This window comes from Antennarius striatus, chromosome 16 (assembly GCF_040054535.1).
Source record: "Antennarius striatus isolate MH-2024 chromosome 16, ASM4005453v1, whole genome shotgun sequence".
Lineage (NCBI taxonomy): Eukaryota > Metazoa > Chordata > Actinopteri > Lophiiformes > Antennariidae > Antennarius > Antennarius striatus.
In genome coordinates, this window is record NC_090791.1 from 10,625,392 (window position 1) to 10,645,326 (window position 19,935).

Sequence of the window (19,935 nt, forward strand, 5' to 3'; positions counted from 1 at the left end):
TTTGTCAGTAACCCAGCAAACCAACTTTAAAGCTCTGCCACCAGTGAACGCTTCACAGAATGCTCATATGTTTGAAATTAGAAGTGCTGCTATTTTTAGTTTATGAATCAGTAAGATTCCTATATATATACATACCTATAAGTTATGTCAAGACCACAAGACATCCAGTACAGCAGAATGTTGCGTGTTCTGATGTTTTTAGGTGAATGAGAAGTAATAAATGGAATGCTCAAAGTAAAAAAATTGTTGGGTTAGTCAGAAGGGAAAACCTGGTTGATTGTATATTTAGTTCAATCAGCTATTTGATTTATTTTTTGAATAATTCATTGATTTTTCATTGATTGGCTGCAGTATTAACTGGGTATGTTCCTAAGATCTCGTATGTTGTGATTGATCTCCAGGTTTAACTCTAGTGGGCTGGATGAAACTTTTCACACACACAAACCTGGACGAAATGCCAGCTTTTGTCAGAAGCACTTTTTTTTTTTTTTTTTTCTTTTACATCTCTTTGGGTGTCCATGATCGTCCTGACTACTACTTTATTTGTTTTGTTCTGATGCCTCCTTCTCTGCAATGCTTCCTGGAATCGGGTTTGGGGGCAACAAAACAAAGTTTCGCAGCATGACATCGAACTGACTGAACATGTGATTTTCTCAATGCTGTGATAACATATGCCTAAAGACTCCTGAAGTGAGTAGCATTTCTATTTGTTCCCTGCTTGAACTCTTCCGTCCAAAAAGCAATACAGTAGTGTATTTGAATTTTTACAAAACTTAAAAATAAATCCAATAGGAACAGCATTTTCTAATTAATATAATTGGAATATTGATTAAAGAAATGTTTAAAATTATAGCTTGCCATTAATGTGTCATTCTCATGATGGGTGAGATCACCGCTGTCCAGAATGACCACTGTGATCATCTCCATTTGATAATTTTGAATGATGAATGCTTATAATTTGTATTGTTTACAGTGACCCTTAGTTCACATGGTTTGATAGTGTCGCCCATTCAAAGCAGTCACATCATTTGTTGACGCTGCAGAAGCCAACCCGGATGTACAAATAAGTAAGTTTGGTGCCATCTTCTGGAGAATGACATCTTGTTCAGACGGTCGCGACAGATTCAAACTGTGAACGCTGCCAAACGGTACAATAATGCACAGTATTTTAGTCGGATGTATGACAATAAAGATACTTTAGAAAAGATGCATCAAAAACAGGTCCTAATATGGAATATTCCACAGAAACAAATATTTATAACATATAATAAATCTATCTATAAACACATAGTAATGTTTAATAGGATCTATTCGTTAGGTTGTACCTTTATACTCATTTAAAATGTATATCTACATTACTGAGGTTGCTGCTGGAATTGCTTCATCGTTACATTTTTAAAGAACTCCTGATTTTCGTCTCCTTTGCCTCGACTTTGCAAGTTAAGGGTTAATCCAGCGCCTATTACGCACAGGTGTCTCGCCAGTTCTTCATGAAACGGGTCCCACAGCCTGTCGGTGATCGCTTTTTTTTTTCTTTAATTAAGTCGATCATAACTGTAACTGAGCTGGGATTTGCTGTCCGACTTGACAAGCCACTGTAATTCATGTAATCAGACTTTAAACGGGTTTGCGCACCGCAGCCCATAATCTCTCGCTGCTATTAAACGGGGAGCGACTAACCTGGAGAGTTCTCCGCGTCCAGACCGGTCCCGTTCACCCGTCCGTCCGCTCTTTTTTGCTCTTGATCAGATCCCATGGTGGAAAAATACGTTCGTCTAACGTGTTTGAAAAGATTTTTTTTCTAACAATTAAATTGCGTTCAACTCGTTGTTTTGTTTTTTTGTTGTTGTTTTTTTTGTTTTGGTGTCCGCTCTGTTACGCGTTGGATATGTGGTGGATGCTTTTTCCCCGATGGATTTGGTTTCTTCTGGGACATTGTTACACTATTCTCCTTTATATGGACAGCTGCCGGGTGAGAGCCATGCCAATGTCTGTGGCTAAAGTGGTGTACTCTCACGCAGGTATGTGTCCCAACGACCTGAACCCCAACCTGTGGGTGGATGCCATGAGCACCTGCATGCGAGAGTGTGAATCTGACCAGGTGAGTTATTTTTACAACTGACTGGGATATATGAAGTCTGTTTGTCTGTCGGTCTGTTTGTCGATCTGTTTAGTCTGTCTGCTTGCAAGCAGTAACAAAAAAAATGCAGTGCGTAAAATTCAGTGTTTGACTTTGACTTTAATTGAATTACAAACGTATCAGAATACAAAGAAGGAATTCACAGAGATTCATTCCATTGACTCATATCTCAAATGTAAAAAAAAAAAAAGTGATAAAAGCATTTTGTTTATTTTTCAACTTCAGGACTGTGAATCATTTGAGAAATGTTGCCCTAATGTCTGTGGTAACAAGAGCTGTGTGGCAGCACGCTATATAGACATCAAGGGCAGCAAGGGCCCCATTGGAATGCCAAAGGGCGCCACCTGCGACAAGTTCATGTGCTCCCAGCAAGGGTCCGAGTGTGACATCTGGGACGGCCAGCCTGTTTGTAAGTGCCGCGACCGTTGTGAGAGAGAGCCCCACTTCACATGTGCGTCTGACGGCATGACCTATTATAACAAGTGCTACATGGATGCAGAGGCCTGTTCCAAGGGTATCTCTATCTCTGAGGTCACCTGCAGGTAACATGTTAAGTATTTCAGATCTCTACTTTTGTCATTGGTGTTATGAGGTAACGTCTTGTTTTAGCCCTCAAAATTAAGACTCCTATTGTTTTCTGGATGGAGCATAGAATAAAATGATGATGTCACCATAGTGATGAACTTGCTCCGATTAAATAATTTCTTATTTAACCTACCTACAGGTACCACTTAACCTGGCCAAACACCAGTCCAATCCCAGCAGAGACCACCTTACATCCCACCACTGCACTCCAGACCACCCTCCCAGCTGATATCCAACTCCCCACCATACACAGTGGCCCCGCCCAGCAGGCTGTTTTTGTGGGTGAGACGGCCAGCTTCCTGTGTGAGGTGTCCGGGAAGCCACGTCCAGAAATCACGTGGGAGAAACAGCTGAAGGGCAAAGAGAACACCATTATGAGACCAAACCATGTCCGAGGGAACGTTGTGGTCACCAACATTGGCCAGCTGGTCATTTATAACGCACAGCTTGACGACGCCGGCATCTACACATGCACCGCCAGAAACGTTGGTGGAAGTGTATCGTTGCACTTCCCTTTGGTGGTGATCAAAAGAGAAGCAAAGGGTAAGAACACAGAGGGGAATAGTACCAACCTGCCATTTCCAGCTGCAGAGTGCCTCAAGAGTCCAGACGTAGATGATTGCGGAGAGGAGAGCATGAGCTGGTACTACGAGCCAAAGAGGAACAACTGCTTCACCTTCACCTACAGCCAGTGCAACAAAAACCGCAACCATTTCAACACCTACGAAGCCTGCATGCTATCGTGTGGAGCGGAGCTGGCAGCTCCCTGCAGCCTCCCAAGCCTCCAAGGCCCTTGCAAGGCCTATGAGCCTCGTTGGGCTTACAGCAACAGCCTCAAAAAGTGCCAGTCCTTCGTGTTTGGAGGCTGCGGTGGCAACGAGAACAACTTTGGGTCCAAAGAGGCTTGTGAAGAGATGTGCCCCTTTCCGAAGAACCACAACTGCAAGGTATGCAAACCTCGAGGCAAGATGGTCAACAGCTTCTGCAGGAGTGATTTTGTGATCCTGGGGAGAGTGACCGAGCTGACGGAGGAGCAGGAGTCAGGCCACGCTTTAGTGACAGTGGAGGAGATCTTAAAGGATGAGAAGATGGGTCTGAGGTTCTTTGGAAAAGAGCCACTGGAAGTGACTCTTCTGAACATGGACTGGAACTGCCCCTGCCCAAATATCACTACAGCCAACGGGCAGCTCATCATCATGGGGGACGTTCACAACGGGATGGCCGTTCTGCAGCCCGACAGCTTCGTAGGCTCTTCCAGTGCTCGTAAAATCAGGAAGCTCCGAGAGATTGTCCACAAGAAAACTTGTGATTTCCTTAGAGATTTCTCTGCCTCCCAGTAGTTTCTTGAAAGTCAGTTCCATGTTTTCTTTTCATTCTAAGCTACAGTGACCTCACAAGTCTGAACTACTACTAGAAAAACCAGGAAGTTATCTGTAACAATGGAGGCTTTGCTATCCTCAGAAAGGTAAATCCACATTTTTTATTGGTCTCACTGATCATTGTTGTCAGTTGTTTTCATTCATGATTCACTGTTGTGTCAAAACTGTCCACATAACCTTTTTTACTAGAGCAAGCCCAGACAGTTTTGAATACCCACCTTGGGTATCCTGTGTGAAAAAGGTGGGTAGAATAGTATTAGTAATAAAAGCATTTAACATGTACAAAGTATTTAATCTTTGTAATGAATTATAGCTTTCCTCTCCCAATGTTGTACTGAATACACTAACATGAGTCATGTAGCAGTTTGATTTTATATTATTGGTATGTTTTGATTTTTGTTTTGGTGGGTTATCTCAATATAGACATTGTTTAATGTCAGTCCAAAGCAATTGGGCTGACAGCAATGCAAAAAGCAAGCCTCAGTTCAAGTACCAGAATCAAATAAGCTCTTCGGTTCCATTTTTTTCTGGAATCAATTTTGCTAAGTTTTAATTTTTACAAAACAGAATATATATATATGGACTTATGTACTTTGTATTTATTTTATTTTCTTGATCTATTTCTCATACATGATGATGGAATGAATAAAGATGATTTAGAAAAAACTGCAGATGTCTTCGCGTTGTCATGTTGTTATGCTGATCTGAGCTCTGAAGACAAAATACCCAGCATGATCACAGCTTATCAAAAGGCTCATGCCGGCAATGCATGTGTTGTTCTGTAGTTGACATCCCTTCTTCCATGTCCACCTCCTTCAACTTGTGTTTCACAGACACCCACACACACATACACACACACACACACTGAAGTCTGACGCAGGTCACATTCCAGTCCAGCTGTGGTGGCCTGCAGAGCTGTGTGTTGTGTTGTGTCTGGGTCTGGGGCCCTCACATAGCACACACCCCACCGGCCGTCACTTGGCCTTGGGCGGCCCCTTTCATGTGCGAGAGGCCGGGGTGAAGGGGAAGAGGAGGAGGAGGCCAAGGATGATGGCTGCTTCTCCCTCTTTCACTCACTCAGAGGGCCACATCTGTGTTAAAAGGCCAAAGCAGGGGAAGCAGAGAGGAAGTGAATATATGCAAAGACAAGGCCTGAGTTAAACTAAACTAAATAAAAATGTTTGATGCTTTAATTTTTTTTTTCAAACAACCACAAGTCATTCTGTGGAATTTCCCATTTTTGATCCTAGAACTTGTGGTGAGGACGAGATAAAATAAAATGAAAAAAGAAAACATGAATGAATATGCAGGTGCTTGTGGTTACAATGGCAGGTGCAGACAAATCTGGAGCTGTGGGATACCTTAAGAAGAAAATTAGTCTCCAGGAGGAGCGGGGCACACAGGAAGCCAAACATAAGGAGCCAGTCAGGCAGTGAATGTTTTTCTCCTCCCCCCACCCTTATATCCGATTCCCTAGCCCCTTCCTCAACTCTCTTCTTCCACCGTCTACTCCCTCAGACGCAACAAACAGCCAGCCTTCAGAGACAACCTCTGACCCTGATAATGAAAAAGAGGTCACCAATGAAAAAGCCTGTTTCATTAGAACTGTTGACAAGTGTTAAGTGACTGGCTGAGCTCCAGACTGGCTTCATGCGGCCCCCTTGATGCACTGCACCTCAGAGCCCACTGCTGATTTCAGTATCAAGTTCACTTCGAGACCACCAGGCAGGCAGCCTGCCAGACAGACCGTAATAATAAGCCAGACAGCCGCAGGCACAAAGGGGTGGGGGGGTCACAATGCCCTCAGTGACACAATATCAGAGAGGAACTTGGTGACTGCTTGAAGCAGAGATGGAGAGCAGGTCACAAAGGTCTGTCAAATGCCCATCGCCTCTGCAACTTCACAAAACAAGATATTAAAAAAAAACACAATTCAAATGCTTCTTCATGTTTATTTTTAGAACTCTTACCAACATTTTAAACTGGAAGTAGGAAAAGTGAGAAAAATGCGGGTTGTGAATGAAAAAAAGTCAAACCGCCTTTGCATGAAGACGTTTTTCATGGCCAGCTGTTTTGTCCACACAAAGGGTCACATTTTAAATATACATTCATTCACACTTAAAAGTACCCACCCATCATTAGACATAAACACTAGTTTTACAGGCGACACCCACACATTCTTGACATGAAATAATAATTATATATTTATATAATAAGTAAAAATGTGATCAGGGAGACAGGTAGGAGAGTACTTGGTGTGTCGTCTGGACGGAAAGTAGATAAGGAGACTTGGTGGTGGAATGAGGAGGTACAGGAGTGTATACAGAGAAAGAGGTTAGCTAAGAAGAAGTGTGACACTGAGAGGACTGAGGAGAGTAGACAGGAGTACAGGGAGATGCAGCAAAAGGTGAAAGTAGAGGTGGCAAAAGCTAAACAAGGGGCTTATGATGACTTGTATGCTAGGTTGGACAGTAAGGAGGGAGAGACTGATCTATACAGGTTGGCAAAACAGACATGGGAAGGACGTGCAGCAGGTTAGGGTGATTAAGTATAAGGATGGAAGTGTATTGACAGGTGCCAGTAGTGTGATGGGAAGATGGAAAGGGGGCTTTGAAGAGTTGATGAACAAGGAATATGAGAGAGAACAAAGACTAGAAGAGGTGACTGTTGTGAACCAGGAAGTAGCAAAGATTAGTCAGGATGAAGGGAGCAGGGCATTGAAGAGGATGAAGAGTGGATAGGCAGTCGGTCCTGATGATATACCTGTAGAAGTTTGGAAGTGTCTAGGAGAGGATCTTAGGTAGCAAGAAGATGCCTGAGGAATGGAGGAGAAGTGTGCTGGTGCCTATTTTTAAGAACAAGGGAGATGTGCAGAGTTGTGGCAACTGCAGAGGAATAAAGCTGGTGAGCCAGTGTCACTGATGAAAAGACAGGAGACAGAGCTGGAGGTAGCAGAGATGAAGATGCTGAGGTTCTCTCTGGGAGTGACCAGGAACGATAGGATCAGGAATGAGTACATCAGAGGGACAGCACATGTTAGAGGTTTTGGAGATAAAGTCAGAGAGGCCAGACTGAGATGGTTTGGACATGTCCAGAGGAGAGATAGTGAATATATTGGTAGAAGGATGCTGAGTTTTGAACTGCCAGAGGAGGTCTAGAGGAAGACGAAAGAGGAGGTTTATGGATGTAATGAGGGAGAACATGAAGGTAGTTGGTGTGAGAGAAGAGGATGCAGAAGACAGGGTTAGATGGAGGCAACTGATTCGCTGTGGCGACCCCTGAAGGGACAAGCTGAAAGGAAAAGAAGAAGAAGATATAATAAGTAACAACTGAACAGTTGCCTTCAAAAATATGTTGTTTCTTTTAAGTTATAATATTTTTCTATTTTCTATCAACAAGTCAACTGAATTAATCGCCAGGTTGTAATGATCATTTACATGCTAGATTATGATTTATGTGTAATTTATCAACGTTCTCCACTAGATGGCAGCCCAAAACCAAACAAAACTGGTGATAGCCTCATGGAAACTAAAAGGGGTCAATCATGGTTTTTTGTAAGTGATAAGTGTTTTTATTTGTTTTGTTTTTTGTTCATGAATAATTATAGTATTTTACTGCACACCAATGACATATATAATACATAATAATAATAATCTTCTCCAAAAGCTGTTTAAGCTTCTCCAAAAGCTGTTTCTTCTCTCATCCAAGAGACTTCTTCAAGAACCTCAGGATCTTCATCTCTGCTAAATCCAGCTCTGTTCCCTGTCTTTTCCTAAATGACACTGTCTCTAGACCAAACAACATCGCTGGTCTCACCACAGTTTTGTACATCTTTCCTTTCATTTTAGCTGAAACTCTTCTACCATACATCACATCTGACACTTTTCTCCACCAGTACCATCCTGCCTGTACACACTTATTCACCTCTTTTCCACACTCTCCATTGCTCTGAACTATTGACCCTAAGTATTTAAAATCCTCCACCTTCTTGATCTCTTCTCCCTGTAACCTCACTCTTCCACTTGGGTGCCTCTCATTCACACACATGTACTCTGTCTTACTGCAGCTAACCTTCATTCCTCTCCTTTCCAGGACAAACCTCCACCTCTCTAGCTTCTCCTCCACCTGCTCCCTGCTCTCACTGCAGGTCACAATGTCATCTGCAAACATCATAGTCCATGGAGATTCCTGTCTAACCTTGTCTGTCAGCCTGTCCATCACCATAGCGAACAAGAAGGTGCTCAGAGCTGATCCCTGATGCAGTCCCACCTCCACCTTGAACTCCTCTGTCACACCTACAGCACACCTCACCACTGTCTTACAGTCCTCATACATGTCCTGTACCGCTCTAACATACTTCTCCGCCACTCCAGACTTCCTCATACAATACCAAATTTCCTCTCTGGGCTCCCTGTCATAAGCTTTCTCCAGATCTACAAAAACACAATGCAGCTCCGTCTGGCCTTCTCTGTACTTCTCTATCAACATCCTCAAAGCAAATACTGCATCTGTAGTACTCTTTTTTTCCGCATGAAACCATACTGCTGCACACAGATTCTCACTTCTCTCCTTAGTCTAGCTTCAACTACTTTCCCATAACTTCATTGTATGGCTCATCAGCTTTATTCCTCTGTAGTTGCCACAACTCTGCACATCTCCTTTGTTCTTAAAAATAGGCACCAGCACACTTCTCCTCCATTCCTCAGGCATCTTCTTGCTACCTAAGATCCTCTCCTAGACACTTCCAAACTTCTACAGGTCAGGTCATCAGGACCGACTGCCTTTCCACTCTTCATCCTCTTCAATGCCCTCTTCACTTCAATCTGACTAATCTTTGCTACTTCCTGGTCCACAACAGCAACACCTCTTCTAGACCTTGTTCTCTCATTTTCCTTGCTCATCAACTCTTTAAAGTACTTTCCATCTTCCCATCACACTACTGGCACCTGTCAATACACTTCCCTCCGTCAACGCTGGCCTGGCGTTGTCCACCAGCTGCTGGAGGGTCACGGTCCCGGTTCTGCAAAGCACTGCAGACAGCCCAGGTGTGGCTTGAAGAAGAAGAAGAAAAAGAAAAAAGGTTAGAAACCTTTATTTCAGGGCTTCGGCTGAAACATGTCAGCTCCTAAACGTCAGTCGTGCTGTACCTTCATATTTAGAGCCATCTGGATAGTAGAAGGTGCCCTGTCCATGTTTCTTGTTCTGGCGGCTGTCTCCTATGTATCTCGCACCGTTCATGAAATAATACGTCCCCTCTCCGTGTCTGGCTCCGTATTGGTATTGCCCCTGGTAAATGTCCCCGTTGGGCAGCTGGGCCTTACCTGCCCCGTGTCTCTGTCCCAGCTCGTTTCTCTCCCCTTCGTATTGCCCGATTTTACTGGATTCATTGTCCACGTCCTCCGAACCGGATTCAGACATGGTTTCTCAGTGTGAACGGTCTGACGGTTTAGTGTGAACGTAAGAAAAAGAAGGAGAAGAACAGATTAAAAACATTCGTTAAAAGAGTGAAGAGCACTGCAAATCTCGTACACTCACCAAAAGCATGAAAAGACTGTCTCCGGAAGGGGACAGAAGGGACACTGTTTGGACACAGCAGGGTTAAAAACAGAGATAAAAGCATTGGAACCGATGGCACCATGTAAAATGCTCCACTGGAGGTCGGCTGTTTTTTTCTTGAGGGGAGGTTTGTGTAGAAGTCTCCACTGTGGGTCAGGTCCATTTCCTGTCATCCTGTTGGCCCAGGTAGTGGGTGCTCTGTCACACAGGCTTTTCTTGTTCACTTTTACATAGTATTTGTACAGTATTTTTTGTTGGCTGTTTGGTTGGATTTCTCGTTCAAAATGAGAAGAAGAGTAATAACAGCATAATAATAAAGCAAAAATTAAAACAAACAAACAAAAAAACCAAAGAGCACTTCTGGGTGTAATTTCTGAAGACTTCCGAAAAAAATCCTGCATGAAACAACTGACTTTTTCTCATTTAGGTGTTACTGTGGTTTTTTCCTCTCAGTGAGCCATCTTCCCTCTACAGTACATCTCTACACAACAAATACCTCCACAAGCACTCAGCCAGATGGACTGGAAGATTGTAACTGGTGCACTGGAAAACTACTCAGACTTAATGTGTGAAACCACAAGCACAGCAGCAGCTCTTCAAGGCACAGCTGGTCTGTGTGGTAGGCTTGAATAAAGATTTGCCTGATGTTAAGGGATAGAAAAGATGAACAGAAACACAGAAAGTCACAAATTACTGAGATAAAGTGTAGTAAGCAAGGACAATGCAATCACATTCCTCAAACTTGTGCTTTGCCCTGGGTACATGAGTGCAGTGAATTAATATTATTGGCACAAGCTAAGGAGCATGAGCACAAGAATTTTTTTAATACAGTTACAAAAGGTAGATCTAATTTAGTGGAGAGTGATAGAGAGGAAAGAGGGAGAAAGATAAAGAAAAAAGATAAGGAAAACAGAGATGGGAGAAGGGGACATAGACAAACAGGGGATATCAGGGGGGTGGGATGAGTGAACGATGAAGGCAGAAAGGTCATTGTAACATAAGGAGGGTATAAATTGACCGGAATATAAAACTGCTTCTGTCGACTCCAGAGGATTCTTTCCCCCTTATCTTCCTGCTTACTAAAAATAGTACCTGCTCAATGAGGGGAGAAAGTAGGACACTGTTTCATCTCACATTTTTCTTCATATCCATGCACATTTTATTCCATTTAGATAGAGGGAATAACACAGTAAATGGTGCCACACCAATGTATTAAACAAATGAGATCCATTTGCAATATGCTTCATGCAGCCCCTCAAGCATGAACAGAAACCACACTATTGAAGAGGAACAGCCTTGCTTGATGCACTGACAAAACACTGAGCTCATGTCAAATATGAAATTTTATTGTGCAATTTTACTTTCCATAAAGTGCAACTCAACACAAACGCATTATACTAATTTTGAAACATTTATGTTAAAATAGTAAAGGCAAAGTCAGGAGAATATGAAATTTCATCCTACAGCTATAAAAACAATCCATCATTATAAAAAATCTCCTGAATCTCAGGGTGGGGACATTGCCAACAAAAATTCAAATTTCCATTTACATGCGTGTGAATAAAAGACCATATAATGTGGTTAAAACTAGCCACAGGTTGCAGGGCATCATTCACAGTGACACAAATGCTCTAACACACAAACGTAAAAGAACACAGGGACATATAAGCATGAAATAAAATGACGCATTTGAAGTATTTCTTCACCCCCAGACTATGCCAGAGGCTTTCAGGTTGTAAGATTCAAATGTGCTGTCAATATATGAAGGCATACTGCCTCTTCAATGAGATGTCACACTGCCAGCCTGGTTTTCAATCATGTCATACACTTGCTGATGTATTCTGCACACATATTCCCTCTTTGAGGTGACAAATCAGTTTGAATTTGAACAGAAATTTAATGATAAACGGTATGTTTGTGTCTCTTTCTTTGTTTGTTTGTTTGTTTGTTTGTTTGTTTGTTTGTTTGTTTGCAAAGGTGCCAGCAATGGTAAAAAATGTAATCAAAGCATTTTTAATTGTAATTTTAGTCACGCTTCTTCATGAATGAGGATGATACAGAGACAGAACTCATAATTCCAAAAAGAAGTGACACAGCAAGAGAGGGAGAGGTAGGGGAGTGGCCAAAAATGAGAGTGAGAAAGGGAGGGGTGCAGCTAAAAGGATGCCTGGGACAAAATGTTCTAATCCCAAACCAGCATCACAGAGTTACTTAGGGATTTTGCATTGTTTCTATTTTGGGATGAGGATTACTGTTGTGGCTTGACGCAGCAGAACGTCAGCAGCTACATTCATTCTACTGCATCATTCTTGTACTGGTGAAACTGCTCTGAAATATCTTCAATGTGTATCAACAAGAAAAAATAATAATCCACTGTGAGATGATGGGAAGGGTAACAGTGCAATGATGCTGGAGCTGCTGTGTGTTTTTAAAATGAAAGGAATGATCAGATGAATGATGCCATGTGAGACTGATGACCTCATGTTTCATTTTTATAAAGTTGAGCTGAAATGAGGTCAATGTCCTTTTCATGGCCCAATCAGATGGATGGATGGATGGATGGATGGATGGATGGATGGATGGACGGATGGATGAACATTTACATACTGTAAATGTTCATCCAAATACCTCTACACCATCACTAGTATTGAGCAGTAACACATTCCTTTATAAGATGTTCCAGTAACGTAATTATATTTAGTTACTAATTCATGTGTTCATTCATTCGTTTTTCTGAACTGCTCCTCCTGTTTAAAATCCCTGAGGGTTGGAGCAAATCCCAGCTGACACTGGGCATAAAGCCAGTGTGTGGGAGGGCAAATGAAAGGCAAACAATTCATCACACTCACATTCATTCCTGTGGACAATTACAAGTTTTTTCTGTCATCCCCTACCTGGAGCAAAACAGATGACAGCTGGACTTTCTTCATGATAACATATTTATAGAAAGTAATTAAAGAATTTTCTATTTTTCTTAGAAAATTTATCCATTCTGTTGTTGTTGTTGTTGTTGTTGTTGTTGTTGTTGTCCTTCCACCATGGTCTGTACAACAGTAAGTACTGGTGCTCTTCACCTGAGGGTCTGTGAATTCAAGTCTCAGCTGAGATGCTATTATATTCTGCAGACACTGGAGGGAGTGATAGACTGCTTACATAAAACTTTGAGGCTAGGCGGAGTGAGACGGGGGAGCTATAAACTGTATTCAATCACTCTCACCAAGTTCCTCCCCTGTAGTCAATGTCACATGTATTATCATTAGAAGAAATATATCAATTACCTGTTTTTATACATGCTTCTGGCATGTTTTTTGAATCAAAATTAAACTAAGCCAGTAAAGGAGCAAATGAATTATGAAAGCAATTGAAATGGCAGTGAAAAAGGAACAAAATTAGACTGGAAGAGTTAAAAACGGTACGGTTGTACGGTTACGGGACTGTAAATGTAGTGTTTATGTGAATCCTTAGATAGATTTATCCATCCATCCATCCATCCATCCATCCATCCACAACTCCCCTAACAGACCTGGTCGGGTAAGAAGGATCAGGGATTCCCCTCTGACCTTTGAGAGGGGATTGGGATGGGGACATATTTTCATTAATTAATGATGTTTAAGTTTGTAGGAAATTCACCCAGAGCATTTTCTTCACTGCCTGCTGAATCACCTCACAAACACTCAACTTCTATTTTCATGGAACTGTTTATGATCCTTCAGAATTAATCTTGAATTCTCTCCATGAAGTGGAAAGGAGGGGGACGTTTTTCTGCACCTACCCTTGTTACCATCTAATCTTCTGGCATCTTTGTAATGTTAGACCTTACATAAGTCACACACTAAGCCACTAATTTAGCACAAGGGGCTCATGGTATAGTTGGGGGCTACTATTTAAGACAGAAAGTTTCCTTGGTAAGTCATTGTCTAATAAACAACATTCCATGATTATATCCCATCTGTTGAATTGTGTACAAATTACAATGCATTCATAGAACATTACTGATTTACAGCTAACATAATCTTTAAAAAAAACTGAAATTTTGTTGATCATGGTGTGAGTTTTGGGTTCAGAATCTCAGAAACAAGTCCTCAACGTTACAAAAGTGCATAATAAAAGGCTTAGGTGTCCATCCCCATGTCAAAAGAAGCTTTCATGTCCACTACTTGAAATGAAGGGGAATGTCTGGGCCTGCCAGAGAACAACAGATCTGACTATTTTTGGATTACAGTCAGGTTCCTTTCTTCACAGTTTCTGCATCTCCGCCATGAGAGAGTATAAATATTAATCAATGCTTTTATCATTTGTTATGGAAAATCTCTCTCAGCGTTTGAATGGCAGTAAAGCCATAAACCTGTATTTCTCCCTGTGGTATTACCATATGAGTTGAAAACATTTCTCTCAGAAAGAGACCAGAGGATCTGTTTGAACATTAAAGTCTGTGGTCTGTAGTGAAGGGAAGCTGGGATAAACTGATGAAAAATACCTGCTTTCAAATTTGTTTAGAGAGGTGATGATTAGTAATCGACAGGTAAAAAACCAGATAAATGACATTTTCCACAGATGACTGTTTGTGTGGATGGAATGTTTGTGGGTGCGAAGCGCGAGTGTTTACTGAAGGTGTAGTGTGTGCTGCTTCCAAGGTAAATGCCTCTAAGCTGGCTACAGCTGAAATCCTCACATGCAGCTCACAGCTAATCAAACTGTGTGTGTGTGTGTGTGTGTGTGTGTGTGTGTGTGTGTGTGTGTGTGTGTGTGTGTGTGTGTGTGTGTGTGTGTGTTTGTGTGTAAACGTCATGCCTTTGACCCAAGCAGCTTAAGCGACATGACGTTGTGCATTAAACCACATGACACTTGATCTCTGACCTTGTTGCGTCCTGCAGTGGTAAGAGAGAAAATCTCAGAGTGAGTCTGTGTTTGTGTGTTGGGTCCAAGAGAGAAACTGAAACACTGAGCAAACTTACAGCAAGCCTCATATAAAATGCATGGAGGTATGGAAACAAAACACTAAAATAAGACATCCTGAAAGTATAGTTCTATACCTCTGAGGGATAGCAGCTCTTAATGATCACCAAGAGGTAATGGCATCTTCCGATGGGCTGGTGAAGACACTAGGCCCTGCCAAAGAGAGATCAGACAGGAAGTGGAGCATTTCACTCCAGTGACTACAGTTATCAGAATGACAAGTTTATATTATATCAGCTCCAGTTTATATTATATATTTATATCATATTATATCACCTGTTTATGAGCATTTACCTCATTTTGATCAAATTTTGTGTTACCATACTACTAACACATCTTTTTTTCACAAATATATAAACATTCCAATCAGAAAGGATGAGGGAATTAAGAAAAGAATATGATTTATTGTAGCAGGGTTAATATAGTTAATATAGTCTGTAAGAAAGTCTTATGTGTTGAGTCTAAGGGAGACTGTGATATAAAGGCATCTGAGGGAGAATCAGTAAGATAAATCCTGTGGTTAGAGTTCAGAGACTGGTGGTGGTGGCGGCTGATGACCCAGCTGAGAAAGATCATCTGATGAAGCGGGTGAGTCCACAAAAGCTGATAAAGAAGAGATGGATTACATGAATACGGAAGAAAAAAGTGAGATGACATGATTTGCTAACAATTAATGTTTGACAACATGACCAGCTCAAATCTCAATTGATATCGATAATCAGGAATAAGAGGATGGCATGAGAAATAAACTATGGTCAATTCATGCAAGTGATAGTCTGACTGAACTTTTATTGGAGCTCTGTGGGAATTACCATGAAACTGTGAAAAATCCTTCATAACCCCATCATTTTATTCTACAATTCCACCGAATTCATTCAGAGTATGACATATGCCTTTATATTAAATAATTCATTAATTTTGTACATTGAATCACATGGTTCCAAAGTTAGTCGTGTGTATGTGCATCCTACAATGTGTGTGTGTGTGGTTGCCAGGAAACATTATTTGTCCTTGGCGCCTGAGCCATTCGCACATATGGCGTTTGTTGGTCATAATATCTTTTCAAACATCTGTTCAGAGACTAAATCATTTTCCAAAAAGGCCATTAGTTCCGACTTGCACCTACAGTCAACTTTTATGGGTAAAAACAATGGCGTTCAATCACCACGGTGTCTATTTAAAGGGATTTTGAACAATGACAAGTAAGAAGAAAGAAAAGAGAAACACAGTTGAATTGCCAATGTGTTCTTGCATGTGTTGGGATTTAACTATATTTTCTCCATAGGTGTGTTTGTGTATGACACTTACGAGATGCTGAGCAGCAGATGGTGTACAACGTTGCCTGCCATAGCTTCCACTTGTCACTGTGAAAGACAACCACTCAAATACACACCAACACTCACTAACACATGCATATGCACACAAATGCAGAGTCTATTATCCCCCTTGAAGACTTATCCGCTCAGGATATTGCCTTGGGACAGGACAACAGCTGAAGGCGCTGCAACAGCTTTGCTGTTTACCTCCAGCTTGTTAGCTGGAATTCTAAGATGAGAAGCTATAGAAGAGAATAACCCATAAAGAATGAATAGAAACATTTTTTTTGTCGTTGTCAGTGTCTCCTAACCAGCTTACTTCAAATGAATTTAATTTATATTATATCTACCGAGCCAAATGTTACCTGATAGGACCGTCAATGTCTTTATACAGAACTATTTATATCCAATCCAATCCAATCCACTTTATTTCTATAGCATAATTATAATAAACACAAGGTTTACAAAGTGCTGCACAATCAATAAATAAACATCACAACAGACGCACCATAAAACAATGAACACAATGTGATAAAATAAAATATCAAATAAAAAATCCAAAAGATAATTTATTAAAATTATATTTAAAATAACATACAAGGGGTTAGGGTTAGCTTAGGGTTAGATGGTGTCAAACATCATCTATCTCTGAGGACAGTAGATACTTGAGGCTTTATTGTTGTTCTCACACATATGTAGTTTTTAAGGACTGTTAGTGGTTGCTTCTTCAATTAAATCCTTAACAATACCTTGAAGCAACCTGACGTATTTACTATTTGCAGTGGAATAGAACTGGTGGTGTAAGAACAAAGCAAGCCCTCATGTGCTCTTGATGTGTGGATTTAAACAGACATGGATGAATGAAATGCTTCTTTTGTGACCACGACTCAGTAAACCTGTTTTCAGTTGATTGTATAAGAAATATTTTTGCACTCCTTTCCAGTGATCAGTGTGTGACACTTATGGTGACAGGTGTGGGGTGTAGGGTAGGTGAGTCATTCCATCTATCAGTTAAAAGCGAGGGGGGTGACTAACCTTTAACGCCACACTGCATTCGCAGGATACTTCTTGTGTAATAGAGATACACATACACCTAAATGTAGTTTCTCGAGGGGAAAAACACATAAAAACACAAGTAACTGCTGATGTACAAGTGCACAACCTCACATGAAGCTGACCCTCATCTTGCCAAAACATGCTACACATTAATCTGTGAAACACAGACTAATGCACATTTATATGCACTGACACAAACTACTGTAAGTCCTTCAACCCAAACTAACTATTCTTGAACTCCTGGAAAGCTACCCCCCACCCCACCCCACCAGCACACGTTTCCCAACGTTACTGTGATACTCACCCATGTGAATCCTTAGCTTCAAAATGGCCCTGCTGTTCTATTTTCATTGACACAGTCGCCATTAGTCTTGTGTAGGGCCTGTTTATAGCTTTGCTCCATTAAGAAATGATGACCAGTCCCCTGGAGCAAACCATCCAGGGAAGGTTTAACCATAACAGGAATGTGTGTGTGGAACAGTTGTAACACCCCGACCAGCATGTGTGTTGAGGCGTGAGTGGTTCTAATTCAACTAGGCTAGATTATCATGGTGACTCAACTACAGCATAACTATAACAGTGGTAAAGGAACATCAACTACAGATTTGTGATATGCCTTTATAAGGGCTTCCAAATTAGTTTAAATGTTTTGAGCAACAAAGAAAATGTCAATACCAAGCTGAGTTGTTTTAAATCAACTGTGATGCTTTTGTCTCGGTTCGTCTTCATTCCAACACATCCATTTTTTTAAATCCTCAAAAGTACAGTAAACATAAATATCACTATTTTATAGTTGTGGTCAATCATGATTCATCATTGCCTATTATTGTGATAAAAGATCACAGGTTTTAATCAATGTCAGCTTGGCTTTTATTTTCTGACACATCTGTTTTACATTGCTGCTATAGCTGTTGTATTATAACACATATCAGAGAGTTGATTGGTGTGTTGTTTCTTTAAATTGCAGATTATATTCAGCCAGTAATTTTTTTTTCTATTCAATGCAACCCAGTAGAAAGTAATTTGCATGTACTTGTCAGTGTGGAACAGTATCTCATCTAAGTGTCTCCAGTCTATGTTGTATCAGGTCTGGAAGATGTTTGAAACAAAGATGGTATTAAAAAAAGATGGTGCTTTAAGTTGTAAAATAACTATGGATATATTACTATCATAAAATAAACACATATTCTTTGCCTCTTTCATAGTACTAATATTGCTCTAATATGGGTGTGCATTCAATATGCAATTCCCTTTTATTAATGTGTCCATGTTGATGTAGGCAACTCAAACATTTAGTGTGGATAAAGTAAAGAATGACCAGATGCCTCCTTTATGGGAGAGCACACAGACTCTGAAATAAAAAGTCTGGTTTAACAGAGATCTTTGATAACCACTGTCTTGACTCATCATGTTGTTTTTGTCAAGCTCACACACAAAAAGCTTTTTTATACCAATCTTACTTTATAGTGTTGATGCTGAATGTTTCATGTTATGTCACAGGGCTGCATCAGAGAGAAAGACATGACATTCACATGAACACACATGCACAGATAACCAATCAAAGTTAAATTAAGCAGAAATCCAAACTTGGGTAACCTCTACAGTAGACAAACAAGGGTAGACACACACTATAAAGAGTGAAACTTTTACCCTCCGAGGCAACACAACAGTTATGCACATTATGGTGTCACTGTGTTTGCAGGTGAAACTATAACAAGAGAGAACGTACGGTATATGTCGTTTAGATGCTGTCGACATCAGATGGTGCACTAGTTGGAATTCTTTCCTGCTAATCAAAACAACTTGTTAAAATATCTTTCCCCCTTGCTCCCTCTCTCAGATCCATTGTAGTGTAGCACAGAGCGCTCCACACATGGCCTTTACAAAGGCTGCTTGTACTCTACTAGACCTTGGGCTGGGAGCTTTTGTAGCTAAAGTCTGTGACCTCACTCACTCCTTTTATTCCACGTACACAAACACATAGTAATGCCGTCTGTGTCCTGAGGGAATGCACACAGAGGTGGAAGCGCTGAAAAAAAAGAGACACTATTGTTCTATTTACATACAAAATCTCATGTCCCTTAGTAAATATAGGCTAATGCACCAATTCACCAAGAGACACATCCACCAGCTAACAGGCTGTGGACAGATGCATTTTCCACAATGCTAATGGCCTCTGTGCTCTGAAAGTGCAGAGCAAAAAACACAATGTTGAGCCGCATGCCATGTGACTGAGTCGGCTTTAGGTTGTATGCTGAATGGATCTCTGTATGTGTGTGTTTGCGAAGGAGCTGGTATTGTCACAGCACTCCACAAACAGCTTCCAGAGAAGGCCATTTATCAATATGTCTTTTTCAAAGAGGAGCAACTGTTGACTGCATTTCTATTCACACTGAGTTCCATCTTTGGATTTTGTTGCTGTGCTATTAGTGAACTTGGGTGACCTCATCAGAGTTTTTGATGCAAAACTAAACAAACTTCTAAGAATTATGAAGTGTGACCTACTTTGTTGTCTGTTCTTTTTTTTTTTTTTTTCTACAACAAGTTCATTCATCATCCCCAGAGGATGAATCATACTTAGGATGATTTTCTCATTGGGTCAAACAATTGACATATCTAGTAAAAAAATCTCAATATACTTCAAGTTTTGAATGAAAATATGAACCTTAATTAAAGGTAATGGGCTGCTATTAAACAATACACACATTACCTGCTGATTGTGTCTACTGTAGTAACTACTATAATTTACTGTGTATTTATTTCTGACTGTATTATTTATGTGTAGTTTATAATCCTGTAATGGCTTTATTCTTCAAGAGTGGAAACTTGGTTTGCTGATGTGGATTGAGGCTAAAAATTTAAAGTACACACAGTAATTCATTTGTTCATTTAAGTGTGGAGAAAGTCAAAATTAGTATTTAACGATATTGTCAACTGTGCCACAAAA

At 40.7% G+C, this 19,935-nt stretch overlaps 2 protein-coding genes and 1 long non-coding RNA gene across 6 annotated transcripts; 1 reads left to right on the forward strand and 2 right to left on the reverse strand.

Moving 5' to 3' along the window:
• Nucleotides 1–1,498: 1,498 nt before the first annotated feature.
• Nucleotides 1,499–4,684, forward strand: wfikkn2a (info WAP, follistatin/kazal, immunoglobulin, kunitz and netrin domain containing 2a). Of its 2 annotated transcripts, XM_068336776.1 has the most exons (4): nt 1,499–1,515; nt 2,022–2,101; nt 2,366–2,682; nt 2,865–4,683. In XM_068336776.1, exons 2-4 carry the CDS (start codon nt 2,024–2,026, stop codon nt 4,063–4,065), a joined length of 1,596 nt encoding a protein of 531 aa, XP_068192877.1. In that variant the 5' UTR covers nt 1,499–1,515; nt 2,022–2,023; the 3' UTR covers nt 4,066–4,683. The 2 variants fall into 2 exon arrangements, with proteins under 2 accessions (XP_068192877.1, XP_068192876.1); XM_068336775.1 differs by lacking the exon at nt 1,499–1,515 and having other exon boundaries at nt 1,543–2,101; nt 2,865–4,684.
• LOC137609628 (radial spoke head 1 homolog) lies at nt 2,999–10,290 on the reverse strand. Of its 3 annotated transcripts, XM_068336779.1 has the most exons (4): nt 9,640–10,290; nt 9,252–9,542; nt 9,051–9,155; nt 5,261–7,395 (listed from the first exon to the last, which is right to left on the reverse strand). In XM_068336779.1, the coding sequence occupies exons 2-4, from the start codon at nt 9,520–9,522 to the stop codon at nt 7,349–7,351; spliced, it is 423 nt and encodes a 140-aa protein (XP_068192880.1). In that variant the 5' UTR covers nt 9,523–9,542; nt 9,640–10,290; the 3' UTR covers nt 5,261–7,348. The 3 variants fall into 3 exon arrangements, with proteins under 3 accessions (XP_068192881.1, XP_068192882.1, XP_068192880.1); XM_068336780.1 differs by lacking the exon at nt 5,261–7,395 and adding an exon at nt 2,999–3,075 and having other exon boundaries at nt 9,252–10,290; XM_068336781.1 differs by lacking the exon at nt 5,261–7,395 and adding an exon at nt 4,787–5,195 and having other exon boundaries at nt 9,252–10,290.
• A 4,745-nt stretch (nt 10,291–15,035) lies between these two features.
• LOC137610174 (uncharacterized) lies at nt 15,036–17,257 on the reverse strand. The gene is made up of 3 exons (XR_011038433.1): nt 16,968–17,257; nt 15,925–15,980; nt 15,036–15,219 (listed from the first exon to the last, which is right to left on the reverse strand). It is a non-coding gene; the product is annotated as an uncharacterized lncRNA (long non-coding RNA).
• Between the last annotated feature and the right edge of the window lie 2,678 nt (nt 17,258–19,935).

Coding starts and splice junctions, on each gene's coding strand:
- wfikkn2a (XM_068336775.1), top strand. CDS start 1,889: ATGTGGTGGATGCTTTTTCCCCGATGGATTTGGTTTCTTCTGGGACAT. Junction 2,102..2,365: donor GAGAGTGTGAATCTGACCAG/GTGAGTTATTTT, acceptor TTTCAACTTCAG/GACTGTGAATCATTTGAGAA. Junction 2,683..2,864: donor ATCTCTGAGGTCACCTGCAG/GTAACATGTTAA, acceptor ACCTACCTACAG/GTACCACTTAACCTGGCCAA.
- LOC137609628 (XM_068336779.1), bottom strand. CDS start 9,522: ATGTCTGAATCCGGTTCGGAGGACGTGGACAATGAATCCAGTAAAATC. Junction 9,156..9,251: donor AGATGGCTCTAAATATGAAG/GTACAGCACGAC, acceptor TTCTTCTTCAAG/CCACACCTGGGCTGTCTGCA. Junction 7,396..9,050: donor GGAGGGAAGTGTATTGACAG/GTGCCAGTAGTG, acceptor TTTTCCTTTCAG/CTTGTCCCTTCAGGGGTCGC.